The sequence below is a fragment of the Pan paniscus genome, chromosome 2 (genome assembly GCF_029289425.2).
Source record: "Pan paniscus chromosome 2, NHGRI_mPanPan1-v2.0_pri, whole genome shotgun sequence".
Lineage (NCBI taxonomy): Eukaryota > Metazoa > Chordata > Mammalia > Primates > Hominidae > Pan > Pan paniscus.
Window position 1 is genome coordinate 39,213,717 of NC_085926.1, and position 20,310 is coordinate 39,234,026.

Sequence of the window (20,310 nt, forward strand, 5' to 3'; positions counted from 1 at the left end):
ACAGATGGAAGTTCTATAAAATATGTATTTGCTAAACATTGGAAACAAGTTAAATGTTTATCAATTGAGTAATGGCAAGTAAATTGGGGTACATGATCTTGAAGGAACATGACTTATTCTCTCATTCATTATACAAACATATAGACTGCCAAAGAGCTATCAGATACACAGCAATTTATCAGTTACCACATCTGACTTCAATGAATACACAGTCTGGTAGAGTCTTCTAAAATGATAATTACCAAACTACATAGAAAGCGAGCACTATTTGTGGTCTAACGTTAAGAGGAAAACAAATCAGATTATAAAACCATCTGTACATTACGATTGCAACTCTAAACATGTGAGAGTGTGAACAAGGTCTGGACGGGTGAATACAGGAATGACAATATTGATGTGGTTAGATTGGATGACTTTTTCTTTAGCATTATTACAATTGTTTTCGAGCTTTAAAGTTTTAGATTGTTCCAAACGTTTCTAGGGGGGAAAAAAAAGCTGCTCCCATGGCCCTGGCTCCCCAGGTCGGCAGTAGCATGAATGATGGGGTATTTTTCCAGATGGGCAGGGGCTTGCCACAAGGTGACTGGGAGGGGATATTCAAGGCAGTCCAGGAGAGTTGGGTTATGGAAGGCTATCACTCTGTAGACTTGGGAGTGCTCACTGGGTGCCATCGTAAGAACCAGCCTCTTCTGTGTCTGGGCTATGCCACGCAGCAGCACCTGCAGGCTCTTCCAAGCTTTGTCAGCACCACAACTTGGGCACAGCACAGCAGTGCCAGGTGTGGAAAGCAGAAGTCTAAGAGGCAGACAAAAGGGTTGAGACCTGCAAGAGTTGGTGGCTAGTTCCTCATGCTGGAAAGGATGATCTCTATGTGAAAGGTACCTTATCCCTCCTCTACAGACCAGGAAACTGAAGCTTGATTTGTCCCAAGCTACTGGAGTTGGGGTTGGAATCCATCCCTTCTTATTTGGGGGCAGGGTTTTTCTATTTCCCTTACTGGCCTGGGAGCAGGTGGAGATGCATGAGGTCATATGGAAGAGACAGGCTGATAGGATGGGTGGAGTCCTTTGGGAAGGAGGAGGCAATGGGGAATCTATTGGTAGGACCCCATGGTGGACGTATGAGAAGCCAAGCATTTGAGTTTTGACTCGATGCAGTAGGCAGTGGGGAGCCCTTGCAGGTTTGGGGACGTGATGGAAGAGGGCTTAATGAAGACGAGGCTGGTGTAATCAGGGGAGAGGCTGGATCAGGCACATGGTAAGGGTGATGTGTGGCATTTGTTCTGTGTAATCAGAATAGTACCCACCCATCCAACTTCTTGGAAATATGTATTTCTGCTTCTCCATGAGATTGGACTGGAAGCTTCCATCTTATATATCCCTTCCCCATGGATAACAGCACCTTCCAGGGATGGGCACCTGATACAAACTTGGCCTATCAGAGCACTTCCCTGGGAATTTTGCCCTTGGGGCCAGAGAAACATGGGTGTCAGTCCCTCTCTGGTGATAAAGCTGTGTCATGTAAAGTCTGGGGGATCTATAATGACTAAAAGATTTGAGAGTCAGAGAGAGGGAATTCTAGCTAGGCTCAGGCCCTGGTTTCCCCTCACTTTGAGGGCTCAGACACCCTTTTGCTTATGCCACAATATGAACAATATTCACCACCCTCATTTAACTAAACTAGTCTGAGTTGAATTTTTGTCATCTGCAAACCAAAAAGTTCTGATGACATTTGCAGTAAGAGAAATGTCTACTCTTTGTCACTCAAAGAGTTCAATTTGTTCATTCTTCAAATTTTGAGCACAATTCTCAACAACACTCTAGGGTTGTTTTGTGTGCATTGGGTCCATCATTTTGTGCCTGTAAGAAACAACAACAAAAATCTTTCCTCAGTATTCAGCATCAGGTTCAGGAACTCCAGGTTCTCTGTAGACACAAGGCTTTGGGATTCCCTTCAGAGAAGGAGCGATGCATCTCCATCACTCGTGTGGTAAGTAAAATTGCTGCTCAGAACACTTCCATGCCTGCTCCTTTGTGATTCAGATGAGGAGAAATCAACGTGGACTGAGCGCCCACACAGGACAGCCAGGCATTTCCCATACAGGTGGTAAAGGTATCTTCTGAACTTCTCCCCAGCAAATGCATAGATGAGAGGATTCAGGCAACAATGGCTAAATGCAACCGTCTCAGTCACACTGAGGGCCAGCCTCAGACCCTTCCTCATGTCACAACTGGGAAAGAAGTCATAGAGCTTAAGCGTCTCCAGGAAAATCATAACATTGTAGGGTGTCCAGAAGAGGAAAAACACGATGACCACCAGAAGGATCAGTTTAATGGCTTTGGCTTTCTTGTGGTTCTTGCAGGAAAACAGCGTCTGGATGATTCTGAAGTAGCAATAACTCATAATGAGCAGGGGGAGTAGGAAGCCAAGAAAATTTGTTTCCACATTGCGGAGCACGGGCCAGATTTCCTGGAGGACCTCGGGGTAGTCACCAAGGCATTCATTTTCTTTCTGCTTTGTGAACATGAACTGGGGTGCTGCCACCAAAATGGCTGCTGCCCAGACGCCTAGGCTGATGGTGACGCCATGCTGCACGGTCCGGTTGTTCATGGAGTTGGCGGCCAGGACGATGGCCAGGTACCTATCAATGCTGATGACGGTGATGAAGAATATGCTTCCAAAAAAGCCGATGAAGAAGAAGGCGGTAGTGAATTTGCACATGGCATTGTGGAGGCCCTTTTCATTTATCAAATAGTGAGTCCAGAAGGGCAAAGTGGCTACAAACAGCAGATCAGACAAGGCCAGGTTCAGGAGGTAAATGTCGGTGACACTCTTGGGCTTCTTGCTGTTGGTGAGGGCAAACACTACCAACAAATTTCCCACCAGGCCAATGGCAAAGACGACGGAGTAGAATATGGACAGGAACACAGTCCCAAAGACCACGATGTCCCCAAAAGAACAGGCCTCAGCCAAATCATCGTACTCAAAGTTTTCTGTCACTGATTCAGGGAACTGATACATGGTGAAGGCCTGGATCAGAAAGAAAAACAAGTAACTGTGTTAGTTATCAGAGAAACAAAGTTGGAATTCTGTGTGGCCTCATATGTAGGCAGGCAGGAAGAAACAAATATTGGTTGGGTGCACACTACATTTCCCAACTTCCCACTTGCCATCTTGTTTAATCCCCACAACAGTCTTGTGATGAAGACTGCAACAGACTCTTCTGACAGGAGAGGCAGACTCCTTTGACTTGCCCAAAGCCATGCAGTAAATGGCTCTGTGAGCATTTGGCTCTAGGCATTTTTTTTTTTTTAAATGGAGTCTCGCTGTGTCACCCAGGCTGGAGTGCAGTGGTGTGATCTCAGCTCACTGCAACCTCTGTCCCCTGGGGTTCAAGCGATTCTCCTGCCTCAGCCTCCCAAATAGCTGGGATTATAGGCGTGCACTACCATGCCTGGCTAATTTTTGTATTTTTAGTAGAGATGGGGTTTCATCATGTTAGCCAGGCTGGTCTCAAACTCCTGACCTCAGATTATCCACCCGCCTCAGCCTCCCAAAATGCTAGGATTACAGGCGTGAGCCACAGCGCCCAGCCAGCTCTAGGCTTTTTGAAGCTTGAGACAGATCTGTTTTACTTTTACTGCCCAAAATCTCTCCAAAAGCTAGCTAGTTTGACCAATATGTGGATGAGAAAGGGAGAACCATGAGCAGGAGGGGGAGGGGGGTGAGATGGGGTGAATTGGGGGTGCAGCTGTAATTCACACTTCCAGTCCAAACTTCCCCAAAGCAATTCTCCATCCTCTTCCTTTGTTTCCACCTTTTCCACCCTCTGGCCCCTTACTTTTCCATGAAGCTAGGCCTGGAGAGAGAAGCCTCAGACCCAGAGCCTTGGGCAGAACAGCACCCGGAAGCCCTCATCTTTGTTTTTTGAGAACCATTTCACCTCCTCTTCTCCTTATAATCAACAAGTCCTTCTCTTTCTTAGCAGGTATCAGACAGAGTCATACACTCTAGAGTGACTACCTTGTTTTGGGCTGCCCGGGACTTTCCTGGTTTTAGCCCTGAAAGTCCCATCTATTGGGAACCCCTCAGGCCCAGGCAAATCAGGACTGTTGGTCATCCTACAACCCTAAGTGAAGAGAAGGTGTTGCCATCATTCAGGACTCTGCAGTCATAGAGGGGCTGACTGATTCAAGATGGAGGATGGGGCTCCGTTAGTCGGCTGGGCTAGTCTCCGGGTGACTAATTCCCCCTACGATTACCAGCCCTATAGTTCACTTTGGTCTGGACTTCCCCACTATTCTTATCTCCTGTTTCCTTCTGAGCAGGAATTGAAAAAAGAAGACACTTCCGCAGGCTGCACTCCCCTTCTTTTCGCAGCCAGGACTTGCTGCTCATTCACTCCAGAGCCGGCTGGGAGGCAGCCCTTTCACACGGCTCCTCTGGGCGTCTCCTCGTGATACCACAGATGGGTCCCTCAGAAACCCTCAAAACAGGCCTCCTGGTTGTCACTGCCTCCCTCCTTACCACAACTTACAGCAAAGCTCACGCTTTAACCGAGGGAGTTTCCACGCCCCACTACACCCTTTCCATGATGGTTTTACCCAGGTGGTGTCTCACCAAGATGAGGGCCCACCCAGCCAGGGTGTCACTTCTTGCTTCCCAGCCTCTGCTTTGGGGCCTGCATCTCCACCGAGACTCTCCTGGGATAAGTGGGCCGGGGCTTTACAACCTAAGCTGTCTCAGGCTGTGATGAGTTCTCAACCCCAGGGAACGTGTATGCTTTCTCTGCTTCAGGCTACAATGCCCTTTTCTCAGAGAATAATCTCTGGCTGTGACGTTAATTAATAACATTTAAGTCAAATGGTATAAAATGGCTGACATACAGCTATTTTTGAGCCACATCCATGTCAGTTTTATATGACTCAAGCTAATATGTGGGAAACAGAAATTGCTACTTAGTGCCTGCAGCTTGTCACAGAGCATGATCTTCCCAGACAAGCTGCTGTATGAGTAAAAATAGTCAAGTCCTTGGTGGTTCTATGTTAGGGACCCTGGAGCTAGCTACTTTCTCCCTCCCCTTCCCCCAGTGAGAAGAGCTGGCAAAGCCGACCTCGAGAGGTGGCCAAATCCAGTAAAAATTGTCTCGCATCTCTTTATGTGCCTGTGGTCGGTCCTTCAGCACAGGAACTTCTGTGGACTCGGGCACTCCCGAGATTGAATCCTGCATCTGTCCTCTCTGGCTGAGTGATGGGTCAGCTTGAAACCTCTGAGCCTAACATTCCTTGTCTGTAAGATCGGGATTCATTCTCATGCCTGCCCATAGAACTGTTTTAAGGGGAGCACCTGGCACAGTGTGTCACATACAGCAAGCACTTAATACGTGTTCAATTTGTTTCCTGCATTATGTGAGGAAGCAAAAGCCCTTTGGATCTTTGGAAACATCCAGGCTGCCTGTGGACTCCCATGTTCCACCTCCACCCTGGGTATCCTGGGAATTTGGTCTTTAAAGGTCACTTTATTTTTTTCCCCCCTGAAATAAGACATGCTTTCTTTTCAGATTATTTTGGGGGAGGTAAGCCACCCTTTATTGAGCTTTTACTAAACTGTCAGGCTCATTGCTCTGTTTGGATTAATATTGATCTAATCCTTTCTGCAATTCTGAAAAAAAAAGTTCTATATTTAATTCACTGCACTGCTGAATGCCTCTGGGGATATTCATGATGAGAGGAAGGAATGGGACAAATGTGGAGAAGGAAGGGAAAGTTAGAAATAAGCAACTGATTGCCTGGTGGAGTGGCAGAGGGGTCCCAAATCAGGCCCTTTGCCTTACTGGGTGCTTGGGCTCAGGGCTGCCACGTGCACAGGGACATCTCTAATTTGCACCAAGTCTCCATATAAGCTGGGGGTGGTCTGGCTTGACAAGGAGCTCATGAAAAGATCAGTCAGGTACAGTCTAAGCCAGGAAGGGGCTTGTCTTCTCAATGGGGAAAATTCACATAAAGACTTTGATTAAGACAGAATGGAAGAAGTGGGTCAATGTATCTTCTGCAGATGGGATGCAAATTCAGATAATGCTCTGGGCAGGATGGTTTTGCCTGATACGTGGTGATATTATGTATTGAGAGCCAAATGGCTGGTTATGGGCATCCATCTGGCTTGGGACTGCTCCCTGCCATCCAGGGGGTCTGCTCAGTGAGAGCAGAAGAACACTCTGCAGCCCTCATCCTAGCTCTCTGCTGTCTCAGAGTCCCCAGTGAAGACCCTAGAATTGCTGTGGCTCCCACAGGAGTCTCTCAGTGCTGGCACAGTGGGTGCATGCAGTGGGTGCTCACCCAGCATATCATGGTCCCTGCTATGAGCCATCTGGACCATGCTACAGAGGAAAGAGCAGTACCAATATCGCTTTCTGTGAGTTCCCACGTGACTCTGAGGAACAGCACTGGTCATTGAGGGACATTTTTGATCTTCATGTTCACATTTCCATTTTGCACACACTGTGCCTCACAGGAGGCACAGCTGGGTGAAGCACCTGGCCCATCCCACAGCTAGAAGCAGGGGTACCAGGACTGAGGCCAAGGCCTGTGCTCTTCCCACTCTCCCTTGAAGATGGAGGAGACTCGGGCCCTGGGCTTAGGGGCCAAATCCTGGCAGGGGAGAAGAGTCAAGGACTCAATGACTATCAAACTGTTGAGTCCCAAGTCCAGTGGTAAAAAGGCATCAAAACAACAGCCTTAGCTTCCTCCTCTAAAAAAATAACCTCTTAGGTTTGTTGAGAGCATAAGAATTAAATTACTTTAAATTGCTTATTGGGATTTATCGTAGACACACACATGCTCAAGCAAGTGTGTACACTGTCACTGCAACAAGCTTCAAATATAAATGAAGGGAAACAACCCCAATGTCCATCACTAGGGACAGATCAAAGCACGATAAGTCCAATTAATGGAATACCAAGCAGCTGCTTAAAAACCAAACAGTTTCTAGCTCTTGGAAACTTGGGAAAAACAACAAAAACAGGCAGATCTGTATATTCTGTCATGCAACAATCTCTAAGATATACTGGTAAGTGAAAAAAGCTAGGTGAGGTACCATGTACATAGTATGCTGTCATTTGTGGAAAAGAATGATGTGTGCATATTTTGTATAAAGTTTAAATATCTCTCAAGGAATACACTGGTGGTGGTAATTATCCCTGGAGAGGGATTCTGAAGGATTGAGGATATGGGAAAGGAGACAGTTTTTATGGTAAACTTTTGGAAATGTTTTTTACCATGTACACATACTACGTATTTTGGAAAATAGTTTAATTAATTCGTTTGGAATTTTAAAATAAAAATCAACAAAAATATGAGTTATATGAAAAACTAAAAAATGAGTAACTTAGTACAATAACAAGCATGCTGCACACACTTAATAAGTGGTAGCCAACATATAAAAGGATCATCTCTATTTTTATGGGCAAATAGATGAACTCAGAGAGGGTGAATAACTTGTTCGAGGTGATGCAGTGTGTGTGCAATAGGGCTGCAGTGAGGGCCCAGATGAGTTCGGCCTCAGCACTTTTTTTTAACTTCACATTACAGCCCTTCCCCATTCCTTTTTCCCAAGACTAGGAGTTCCTAAGAGAAGACCCACGTCCTCTTCAGCTCTGCAGGCCAATGTTCAACAGAAGGCCTGGTACACAGCGAATGCCATATGAATATTTGCAGAAGGATAAATATTATATCCTAGACCTTTGTTCCAAAGAGTTTCATCTAGTAGTGATGACAGCACCCTATCAGTCACCCTGATCCCAGGGGTGCTCATGAGCACACAGGTGTCCTTTCTGATCATAGGCTAGGAAGCCTTGAACTCTGAGAAGTTAGTAGGTGCCTGATGTGTTAAATGAATTAATAAATAAGTGAATGAAAGACTTCAAGGAGCAAGAAAAGAGATTCGTCAGCTCTATAATATGGAGCCCCAGGAGATGAGAAGAGGCTCACCAGCTCTCCACAGTCAGAAGACAACTTGGCAAACACAACCTCTCATTTCAACCATACCTGTCACATGTGGCTTTTGAACATATGTGGTCATGAAATAGATATCAGCGTGGGTAATTGCAGCTCTGTCTTCTGTGCAAATCTCAAGAAACAGCAGGAGTCATGGGGCAACATAGGGTTTTGCCTTGTTCTGAAGAGACTTGTATTCTGTGTGCTGGAGCTAGTTCAAACCGCCCTTGGTAGCCAAATGCCCCAGAGCATGCGAAGGCACCATTTACATAAAAAATCTGACATCGCTGAAGCTGTGTCCTTCGCAGAAGTATTCCAGTGAACTTGATAGCTTTAGCAAGGCGCTTTTTAAGGAAGACTGAGCCTGAGCTGAGTGTACCTCCTATTTGTGGATCCTCCAAGATGTTCAAGGTTTGGGAGCTGAGCCTAAGATAGGGCCTCCTGGCAGCAGATGCGAGTGTGGCCGTGCCTTGGGGGTGGCCCTCAGGGTGGTCAAAGGCCTGCCAGAGGTCTAATTGGTTTTCATCTTAGACTGGACTATGGCTTTCCTTTGTCCCTGAGGGACACTAGAAACCAAGTGGAAGAATCAAATGAGATAAGACTTTGCAGTGTCTACCCAGCTGGGTTTCATATCCACAAGAGTTGTAAGACGCATGCATTCTGGGATGTTGCACTAATAAAGGCATCATCAACTAAGGCTGCACTTTACAACTTAGTGCAGCAGCCAGTAAGAATTTAAACCTTCTCTGGGCCATCCTCAGGCCTCCTTACCCACTATTCAGTTAAGCCAAGGTTTTACTAAATGGCCTTGAGCTGGGAGAGTTTCGGTGAACCTAGACAGAGCTTTGAGTGTACACATGTTTCACACCCAAGTAGAAATTTGTAAAATTCCCCACTCACATCCGTGGCTGATCCTGGTCTACTTCCTCTGGCCTACTTCCTTTTCTCATGCCTGCTCATTTATTTTTTAACTTTTTAGGGGAGGGACACTCATCATTACCCATTGTTTCCAATCAGCTTCCCTTCTCTATACTTCCCTTCTTCTTTAGGTGGCCAGAATCCATTTCTTCTTCAATCTGACATTCTTTTATGTTGCTTTCTCCCTCTCTCTTGGCTTCACATCCAGCTTACTGTTTTCTAAATCCAGTGTATCTTCTGGTAGTTTTTACCCTCCTGGTCTCTGTTTATGGCTTTTTAGTAAAAGTGAAGACTGGGTTTGAGGTTCAGTCTGGTGCCAAGAAAATTGTGAGGCTTAATTTTTTTCTTTGTACCAAATGAGAGTAGAGAATTGCTTGAGGAGCCCCAACCCAAACTTTCCTTATGAGGATGCCACTGTGCTGTTGACATTGTGGAATCTGAAGTCACCCTCAGAAAGCCCCAGTTTAGAAGGGGAGGAGGCTGCCATTCCCGGATGCCTGCTAAGTGTCATGCTCCACACACAAGATCCCACCACATTCTCTTCACAACCCCACTGGAGAAATGATGATCCCCATGGTATAAATTAACCAGCAGAGCCCCAGAGATTTGGTTAACTTGTTCAAGGAAGCAAAAGAGCCAGGATCTCAACCCCAGATGCCTCTTTCCACAAAGCCTGTGCTCCTTGCATCGCACAATGCTTTTCTCCCTGGAGGGGAAATCTGCAGGATATTGCAGGCCACTTCTCTCGAAGTAGAACTGAAAATAGTAGACCCAGGCCCCTTAAGAGAAACTGGTCCATGATGCATCTCTGAATTCGTTGGGGTTCTCCCCCTCTGGGCTCATAACCCAGCAGGCTGCCCCTCAGGGATTGGTGAGTGGAAAATGGAATGCGGGATATTATTTGCTCCTCCAGCCACCACTAGGTGGTCCACACTGCCAGATCCCCAGGAATCTAGCTCCCAGCAACCATAGTGAGGAAACTGGGGTCATTTTCTCTGGAGAGGAAAAGTCTGAAGGCTGAAGGTTTAGCCTATTTTCTGCCTTCAAATATATGATAGTGCTTTTAAGAGCCACATGTTTCACAGGAGCCCATACATTTCTGAGCATGAATGGCTGAGAGACCCTGGGCAGGTCACTCTGCTCTGCTTCAGTTTCTTGATGTATGAAATTAAAGCATTGGACCAGACCACCTCTAAGAGCCTTGCTAGCTCTGGCATGCTCAATTTTTCAGCAAGAATCAAACAGAAGGAAACTGTTTGTTTGAGACAGGATCTCGCTCTGTTGCCCAGGCTGGAGTGCAGTGGCATGATCATAGCTCACTACAGCCTTGAACTCCTGGGATGTAGCAATCCTCCCACCTCAGTCTCCCAAGTAGCTGGGAGTATAGGTGTGCACCACCATGCCCAGCTATTTTTGGTAGATATGGGGTCTTACTATGTTGACCAGGCTGGTATTGAACATCTGGCCTCAAGAGATCCTCCTGCCTGGGCCTCTCAAAGTGCCGGGATTACAGGTGTGAGCCATCATGCCTGGCCAAGGAAGCAGTCTTAAAGAGCAACATGAGTCCTAGGTCAGCAAAAGTGTGGTCTATTGTCAACAGAGAGGCTGCCCAGCAGCCTGCCCAGGGAACATGACACTTCTACACTTCTGGGGCACAGCCTGTGAGCATTCAGATGAGGTTCTGTTTGGAGATAGGGAGCTGGATCAGTTGATCAAGTCTTGGCAAATCTTGTTTACCTTGTACTAGATAGAAAGGTTCTCAGTCGGCTGCCATGCCCAGACCCCTGACTGTTTGGGAAGCCAAGTTTTACCAGGTCCTGATGGTTTTCTCATTTATGATGGCAGCTATTTTTAATAACACATATCCCTTGGGATTCAGAGAGAGCTAAGGCTGATGGGGAGAGGGGTGCTGAATTCCATGTTAAGGAGCTATAAGGAAACATTTTATACCCCATCCCCTATGCAAGTAAATTCAGTGACTATCTATTCCTATAGCAATGAGCCCATCTAGAACAGCATGGCATTGTCTACCCACCAGTTTTTCACACAGGCCAAATGCACACCCAACCCTTCCCTCCAACCACCACCAAAAAAAAAAAAAAAAAAAATAGCAACAGGAGAATCCTATTGAGTTTAGTGAATTGCCCCTTTACAAAACCTGCCATTATTTTGTGTTTGAAGCCCCACCCTTCCCTTTCCTCTTCAAAATACTTTATGGTATTTATTTATTTATGTCAAAGTAAACCATGAAATTTTGAAGGGAAATACTTCATAATTTTTTTAATAATTAAGAAAGAGATAGACTTGTTAATTGTTTAATTATTAATTAAGTCAATATTTTTGAGCATCTGTACCATATTCTAGTCTACGTAGAAATTAAAAATAAAAACATTTAATTATTCTTGTTAAAAATAAGGACAGAGATCTCCTCACCTTCTGTTTTTTTCTCAGAGCATTTACTTTAGAAAACTTTTTTTTTTTTTTTTTTTTTTTGACATGGAGTTTCACTCTCATCGCCCAGGCTGGAGTGCAATGGTGTGATCTTGGCTCACTGCCACCGCCACCTCCTGGGTTCAAGTGATTCTCCTGCCTCAGCCTCCCAAGTAGCTGGGATTACAGGCGCCCACCACCATGCCCAGCTAATTTTTGTATTTTTAGTAGAGACAAGGTTTCACCATGTAGGCCAGGCTGATCTCAAATTCCTGACTTCAGGTGATCCACCCGCCTCAGCCTCTCAAAGTGCTGGGAATACAGGCGTGAGCCACCGTGCCCACCTAGAAAACTTTTACATACTTTCTCCTCTCTTTGAACATGTGTAAATCCTTTTGAAACTAGATAGGCTTTTTGTCAGCTTTATGAGCTAGGCTAGTCTTTCCCAAGGACCTGGGCGTCATCTCTTTGAAATGTAAACAAACCTAAGGGAGATAGTGCTTCTATCTCCTAGTTTCTGTGGGAAGGTATGAGCCTAACTGAAGAGCCTTGCTCAGTGCTGCAAAATTACCCCTTGTCTTAAAGATAAATTTGATTTTCCTCTGGGTAGAGCCAGTTAGCTAACACAAGTGGTTACCCTAATTACCAGGTAAATTTAGAGTGAACCATGTATGGCAAACGGTGCTGGCAAGACCTCTTACTTGAGGAACAGTTATTGTTTGCCTTGATAACATGTATGTAACAGGTTGTATCTACTTGGCTATACAAAAGGGGGAGATTTCTTTCTGTTCTTGCAACCTCTTAGTAGATGGCCTATAATGCTCTGCATATTTTGGTTTACTGCTTATTCCATAATAAAACTGTTCTTTCTCTACTCCTCTTGTGGAGAGAATCTCTGTGTTGAAAGAAGACTTTGTTAATTATATTTCACCAATACTAGGCACTGTGCTAAATTCTGTAGAGGCAAAAGTGTTTAAGATACAGTTCCTAGAAGTGTTTATTATTGCTTAGTAACAGAATATAAGAAAAGTTATGGGAAGCCCAAGGATTGAACCTCTAAATCTGTCTCCTTAAAAACTGGGGGAGGGTGATCAAGAGGATATCACAAAAAAAAAAAAAAAAAAAAAAAATCTGCTGTTTGAGCTGATGTTTTAAGGATGGGGAAAGTCTTCCAGGTTGACCAAGATGGAGGTGGCAGTGAATAGTGGGTGGGCTTTGAAGACAAAGGCACAGAGGGTCTGAGCATAGGAAGGTTTCCTGGGGCCAAGACCAGGCAGAGGGAAATAGGAACAGAAGGCAGTGAAGATGGTGGAGTTGGGAGGAGCCCACATGCTCCCAGAATGTTCAGGAAAGTCAGTTTAGGCTGAGTGCAGGGCTTCGGGGAAGGATGCAGAGAAAGCCAAGGCTGAAAAGGGAGAAGAGGGACATAGAGAGGGGTCTGAAATTCCACACTAAGTAACTACAAGGAAAAATGATGAAAGACTTTGAAATAGACACACACTGAAGATTACTGGGAGTCCTTTCTGGCATACTCTTTGGGGCTACCTCCCCCTTTTATTGCCTGAGCTAATTTTACAGCACCGTAGGTTATAGCAGATAGCAGTGCAAATGACTCTTGCTCATGGAAATACAAATTTTTTCTGGTGGAGATGCACTGGATTAAGTGCCCTGTAGATATGGACCAATTGTGCCTTTATCTCTAAATTCATCTCAGTATTTCTGGAAGCATCTCACCCATGCTGTTGGTTTGGCTGTAGACTGCTAATTCTCCTTGCTGCGTAGGATTCCACTGTGTGACTAGTCCATGATTTATTGCCATTTCTACTGCTAATGCACACATAGGTGGCTTTCAGTTTGTTGCTAGTTTGGACAATGTTGCCGTGAAAATTTTTGTGCATGTACATCTCCTACAACGTGGATGTATTTTAAAAGTTTAGTCTTGAGCCAAACCAAAAAGTATGAATCCAAATATGAAGATAAAAAATAGGCAAAGCTAAGCTATATTGTTTAGGGATGATATGTAGATTCAGTCAAACTATAGGGAAAAGCAAGGAAGTGATCACCATAGAAGTCAGACTTGTGGCTCTTTGTGGGAGAGGAAGAGGCTGTGGTCAGGAAGGGACTTGAGAGAGGCTTCTGGGGTTCTCTTTCTCAGCCTGGATGGTAGTAATGTGGGAAATTAAATCTAATACTTTGCTAACCCAGACATTGTTCTTTCAGTGTGTTGTATTTTGCAATAAACAAAATACAACACACTGAAAGGAGACTTTCCATTTTCTCCTTAAGCACACTTTAAGGGGAAAAACAAAGGTGGTCTAGGAAGATGTTTAAAGACATATGATACAGCTTTTCTTCCTTACTCACAAGCTAAAAAGCTGCACTTTGGCCGAACAAGATGAGGGGGTCGAAGCATCAGCTGTGGCCAGCGTGCCGTGAGAATCCCACCTGTGAAGCAGCCAGCAGATTCTGAGCCCCTCAAGAGGGCAGGTGGGATCAAGGTTCAGCTAGAAGCCCCAACTTTCCCCCTGGCTCTTCTGGGCAGAGTGAGTGATGCCAGAGAGCCCAACTTCTCGGAATGCCTGGGCTGTGCTGCTAGGAATCAGAACAAGTCCTTGGGAAAGGCAGCCAAGATCTGGATTCTGCCATTCTGGTTCCACTCCTTCCTACAACCGTGACCTGCTGTGGAGCAGCAGAAGTTCCCCTCCTTGTTCAGCTCCTCCATTACAGGTGCTGGTTCCAAACGTCTCTGGACTCAGGACACTGGGTCAGAGGCTGGGGCTGGGGAGGAGCAGTTGGATGCCTGGATCCCAAGAAGGAGGTTTTTTGAGGCTAGGGTCTCTGGCTAGGGAGAACCATACCTGACATTGTCACTGTGCCATAGCTGCCTAGGGCCGGGCAGGCTTCCTCCTGGGCTGGGGTGGGGTGAGGAAGGGGATAGACGATCGTCCTGACTGGGTCAGCTCTAATACGTTCTTTGCTTTCCTGCCCCTACAGCTCTGGATTCTTCACAACCTCATTCAATAGTAGTCAGTGTTTTTCAGGTATCCAAACTTTCTGAGGCTCAGTTTCCTCATGACAACAACATATATTGTTTCTTGAGCACCAAAGATGGGTCAGGCAGTGTGTTTGGGACTTTCTATACCATGCCTTTAATCCTTGCAGAAAGTCGACACATACCCATTACATGGCTTCAAAGGCTGATGGACAATCTCCATTTTAAAAGCAGGAAACAGACTTAGCAAGCCCTGTGCACAGTCACCAAGTGCAGAGCCAGGACTTCATTCCTAACTTCATTCCCTCATTCCAAAGCCAAGCTGCCTATGTCCCCATCTGTGAAGTGGGGCCAGCTGAGGAGCAGGGTTCAGGAGCAGACTTTGTGGAGACTGGCACGTGGCTGATGGATAGTAGGTGCTCCCATCCCAGAGGTGTGGCAAGTGCCAGGTAAGCCTGAGCACTAAGAAGAACCACACTGAAGTTGGGCTGAGACTATTTCCTGCCCTGCCTTCCTTTGTGAAAATAAAGCCAAGCAAAGAGGAAGATGAAAGAATCCACCCTAGCCTTCCTGAGCCCATTTCTCATTCCCAGGGGTTTTGAACCCCAATCCACTGCCCCCATTCCCAACCCACAGTGGTCCTCAAGGCTCTGCAGCATATGTCCGTCACCCACCCTGCCTCCTCTCAGGAAACCCAGCTCCCTCCAAAGCGCCCTCTGGGCCTGGGATGCCCCGAGCAATGCAAGCTTTCTTGCCTGCTTTCATATGGTTCAATTTTCCTTTTTTTTGGCTCAATTTTTTTCTGCCTCAAGTTTTCTACCTCAAGTATTTCAAAAATTAATTTTTTTTTCTTTTTTTTTTTTTCTTTTTTTTGTGGAGTGGGTGTTGAAAGAATCCTAAACTTTCTTAGCCATTCTCTGGACTGAGCTATAAACTCACAAAGCAAGGATTGCAGGCTCTGTGAGGCTGTGATTGCCAGAGGCAAGGCAAGAGAAATAACAAGCCGTGGCCAGTCCTCAGCTGGGGCCTCTGATGGATTTCCTCCTGTCTTGTACTCATAATTTCTTTCTGAAGACCATGTTTTCCACCCACACAAACCTGAGCCTGAGTGTCCTCACAATAGTTATAACAGCATATATCAAAATTGAACACTAAATTTGTGCCAGGAATTTATTAATGGAGAAACCCCGCCTCTACTAAAAATACAAAATTAGCCAGGCGGTGGTACATGCCTGTAATCCCAGCTACTTGGGAGGCTGAGGCAGGAGAATCACTTGAACCCAGGAGGCAGAGGTTGCAGTGAGCCGAGACTGTGCCATTGCACTCCAGCTTAGGCAACAAGAGCAAAACTCCGTCTCAAAAAACAAAACACAAACAAGAAAGAAAACCCAAAAAAACAAAAAACAAACAAAAACCCGTAGATGGTACAGAAAGTGGAAGAAAAAGGAAAAAAAAACCCATGAAACTATCTGCAATGCAGTTTCCTAGAATCAACCGCAGTAATCTTTTAGCTTTTCTCTATCTAAATGTTATACGTATTTTATATTTATATTAAGTGCATTTATATTTATATTAAAATACAGATACAAATTTAAAAACTCTTCATTATTAAATTTTCAAATAAAAAGCAACTTTTCAAATAAAAGCAGCGAGAACCTCCTTATACCCAACACCTGGCTTCAACTATTAGCAACCCATGGTCAATATTTCCTCTATTTCCCGCTTAATGTCTCTACTGAATTATTTAATTTCACCCATAAACACTTGTGTGCGTCTCTAAAAGTTAAGGACTCTTTTTTGAAAAGGACTTTAATACAATTTCTCATCTCAAAAAATTAGCAATAATTCCTCAACAGCATCCAGATGCAATTTTTCATGCTTTTTTCAGTTAGTTTAAAATCATGAGCTTTTCTCCATGTCTCTAAAACGTAATTACTAATGCTTCTAATACTATTCCACCAGGTTGAGTGTATTATAAATGATCTGATCACCCCTTGCCTTCCACTCTTCCATCCCCTTGGACATATTTAGGCTACAACATCCCCAGGAAAATGGTTTCCATTGTCTGCACGTAAGCAAACAAGCATTATTAACCTATTAGCTGTCCACTGCTCCACCCCACCCACAGGTACCCAACTAGTCCTGTGCACCTACCTGGCGTGGACTGCCAAGGGAACCTCTGGATCTGCCAGTCAGCCACCCTGTCCTGCTCAGACTTTACCAGAGACGAGTATTTCCCTTTCCTTCCCTCTAAGAGCATTTTATTTGCAGAGTTAGCCAATAGTATCTTGTTTCCTGTAAGGGAGACTATCTTTAGATGCTGCCACAGGCAAGCTCAGATACTCCAGGGTGGAGGCCAGCTGCCAACAGGAGGGCCTGACTTTATAAACCTGGAAGATCTAAACCTCGGGGAAGACTGAGGAGCTGGAGGGAGAGAGGTGCCACTTACCCCAACCTGGAGGTGGGGGGCAGGGAGCAGGCCCTGCAGTCAGCAAAGCACAGCACAGTCAGCTCTCATTAATGGGGAGCCTTCAGGAAGCTGGGAGAGCTCATGGGGCCCTCAGCTTCCCTGCCCACGAGAGGGAGCCCAGAGTACTCACTGGACCACACTGGGGCACACACAGCTCTTCTCCTCAAAGTGCAGTCCCAGGCGCTGGGAGCTTATTAAAAACAGCACCTCAAGCCCTGCCCTATATCTGCTGAATTAGAATCTGCATTTTAATGAAATTCTTAGAAGAGTGATATGCATACTAAGTTTGAGAAGCTTTGGTACTGAAGGCATCTAGTGAGTACCTTGCACCTTGTAGATGCTCGGTAAATATTTTTTTCCTCACCTCTCTGCCCCAAGGCATTTAGTGGCTCCCTATACCCATCAGTCAAGGCTGAGGACACAGCTTTCACCCAGGACCTGGCCTATGCTCCTTTCACAGTCTCTCCCCCTGCCACTCTTGCCCTGCAGTGGGGAGTCTGGTGGGCTCTGGCATCCAGCCATGCTTCTGCTCCCTGGCCTGGCCAGCTTGGGGCGACTGCAACGTGAATCTCAACTGCCACTGCCTCACCACCTTCCGATCACTTCATTACCTGCCTGACCCCTGGCATATGCTATATAATTCTGATCCATCCCTAACTAGGGCCTGGCCCATGGTAGCCTTCAATACACCTTCATTAAATGGTCCGTGACCCCTTCAAGGCCCCTCTGGCCCCTTGCTGCCCACATCCCAGCCACACCCGGTGCTCCCTTACCTCTAGTCGCTGTGGTGTTCCGAGGACAGCGGGTGCTCTGTGTGCTCCCCACCTTGCCCCTCCTCACCTCCCCCAACCCCAGGACAGAGCTGGGGGCTGCAGTGCAGTGCTGCGGGCTTGGTGGCCTGCTCATGGTGGAAGAAGTCCACCAGCAGTTTTCTTTCTTTGTTCCTGGTCTCAGTGTTTGGCCACCTTTCCCTGCCTTTGACCAGAAGGCCATAGGACAAAAGCAGAGTTAGGCCGCTCCCCATCCACTTTCTGACACTGGCCCCTCCCCACCCCACCCCACCCCGTGATACCTCTCCTGGGGTCCACTCAGCTGGGCTGGCTGCCTCAGCCCCTTCCTTGCCTCTGACTCCCCTCCTCTTCTGAGGGCTCCTTTCTTGGATCTGGCCAAGACTCTCCCTCTTTTCCTGTCCCACACTCTTGAGGACAGTCTCATCCACCCCACATCAGTAATCCCCTCCGTGTTCATGAGCACACATCTCTACCTCCATCCAGGGCCTGGATAATTTCCCAAGCCCATCTAACCTTCTCCGTTCTCTGTCTTTCCTCTCACCACTTACCCCACTGGCCATTCTCCACCCAGAAGCCAGAGAGCTCTTCCTGAAATCCAAGTCTGCCGACTTAAACGCCTCCAGGGGTTCTCTCATCCTGGTTTAAGTCCACGGCCTGGTAAGCACGGCCTGCCCCTTCTCACTTCCTACTGTGCTCTCACCACTTCCACTTCCCCCAACATGCCTGTGCCCGTGGCAGGCTCTCTTCCCTTCCCAACTCACCTGGCTGTCCTGTCCAGGACGTGATTTTACCCTCTTTTAAAGCTAACAGCTATGTTCCACAGCTGCTAGCAGCACAGGGCTTCATGCTTGGCAAGCATGAGAACCAGTGTCCAGTGTCAGTTGCCTTGCCCCCAAGCCCCACAGAGTGATGCCATGGCTTAGATAGATACCTGTGAATGTGTGAGGGATGGGGAGGTTATAGGAAGGGAACTCTGACCTTGGGTAACGTGCCATTTTATAGCAAGCAGTAAGCAAGTCGGTTATTTGGCCCTGAGCGAGATGTCAGCTCATCCTTCAAGGTTGCTCACTGCAAACTCAACCCTGCAAGATGGACCAAGTGAAGAGCATTAGTGCTTTGCATTCTTGACACACTCATGGAGACAGAAAGAGCCTTGGCAGCCTTCCCCCTCCCTCCACGCCTCCTTGGGCCTCTGTAAAGGAGTCTCTGGCTCTGCGCTGGGAATTCTCTCCTCCCTGAACTCTTGTTCAACCCCTCCCCCGTACTCTCACTCTGGTGCAGCCTTATTCCTTAGACCCCCGTCTTCATCTCTCTTTCTGCCCAGCCCCTTTGGCTTCACTCTCTGTTGGAGCTGACCCTTGTTCACAAGTTCTTTGTCATTCTCCATTTTTCTTCCAGTTGAGACAGTAAATGCAGAGGACAGTTTGGTTTCTGCTGGGCAGAGAAATGAGAGTGTGGTGGGCTGGCTCAAAGGCAGGAGGCCAGACAGAGAGGCTGTGAGGATGGTGGGGACACCCTGGACAGTGATGGGTGTCCCCACCCATCACTGCAGGCACCCATCACACAATGCAGGCAAGGACTGGAGACTTGGTGTGAATAAAGCTTTGTGGGAATGTGGGGTAGAGATGCAGAAAAGGAGAGTGAGAATGTGATTCACCTTAATTGCCAAACCAAGATACTTCCATGTTCTTCTGTGGGCCCTGGAGAAATTTGGGAATAATTACATAAGCAATTGTGCAGCACTAGGTCTGCCTGAGGCAATGTCCTAAGTCCTCGATGTACATGAACTCATGTAGTGCCCCCAGTGACCCTATGATGCAGGTGCTAATGTTTTTGTTTTTGTTTCTTTCAGACAGGGTCTGGCTCTGTTATCCAGGCTGGAGTGCAGCCACATGATCATAGCTCACTGCATCCTTGATCTCCTGGGCTCGAACGATCCTCTCACCTCAGCCTCCCAAGTAGCTGGAACTACAGGCACACATCACCACACCCAGCTAATTTTTGTATTTTTTGTAGAGACAGAGTTTCGCCATGTACCCAGGCTGCTCTTGAACTCCTGAGTTTGAGTGATCCTTCTGCCGCAGCCTCCCAAAGTGCTGGGATTACACGTTTAAGCCACTGTGTGTGGCCGCAGGTACTATTATTATCCTCATCTTATATGTGAGGAGTTTGAGACAAGGAGGAGAAGTTATGTAACTTGTACAAGACCACACAGCTCATGTGTGGTAGGGCCAATATTTGAACTTAGCATTGAGGTTTTATGGTCTATGCTGTGCATTCTTAGTAGAGGTGGTATTACTTCCAAGGTGGAGAAAATTGGTTCTGGAAGGTTCTTGTGCTTTATGTATAAAACACAGATATACATATAGTAGCTAAACCAATAGCATATCTGTGGAATAAAATTCCATGGTAGGGGGAGGTGAGTAAGAATGTAATGTGGGCCAGGCATGGTGGCTCACGCCTGTAATTCCAGCACTTTGGGAGGCCAACGTGGGTGGATCACGAGATCAGGGGTTCAAGACCAGCCTGGCCAAAATGGTGAAACCCTGTCTCTACTAAAAATATAAAAATTAGCCAGGCGTGGTGGCGGGTGCCTGTAATCCCAACTACTTGGGAGGCTGAGGCAGGAGAATCGCTTGAAACCGGAAGGTGGAGGTTGCAGTGAGCCGAGATAGCGCCACTGCACTCCAGCCTGGGCGAAAGAGCGAGACTCCATCT

General features: G+C 46.5%; 1 protein-coding gene across 2 annotated transcripts; it reads right to left on the minus strand.

Moving 5' to 3' along the window:
* Positions 1–7: 7 nt before the first annotated feature.
* On the minus strand, positions 8–18,267 carry CX3CR1 (C-X3-C motif chemokine receptor 1). 2 transcript variants are annotated; one of them, XM_063602742.1, is made up of 2 exons: positions 18,141–18,267; positions 8–3,030 (listed from the first exon to the last, which is right to left on the minus strand). In XM_063602742.1, exons 1-2 carry the CDS (start codon positions 18,225–18,227, stop codon positions 1,954–1,956), a joined length of 1,164 nt encoding a protein of 387 aa, XP_063458812.1. In that variant the 5' UTR covers positions 18,228–18,267; the 3' UTR covers positions 8–1,953. The 2 variants fall into 2 exon arrangements, with proteins under 2 accessions (XP_063458812.1, XP_003826121.1); XM_003826073.4 differs by lacking the exon at positions 18,141–18,267 and adding an exon at positions 16,486–16,576.
* Between the last annotated feature and the right edge of the window lie 2,043 nt (positions 18,268–20,310).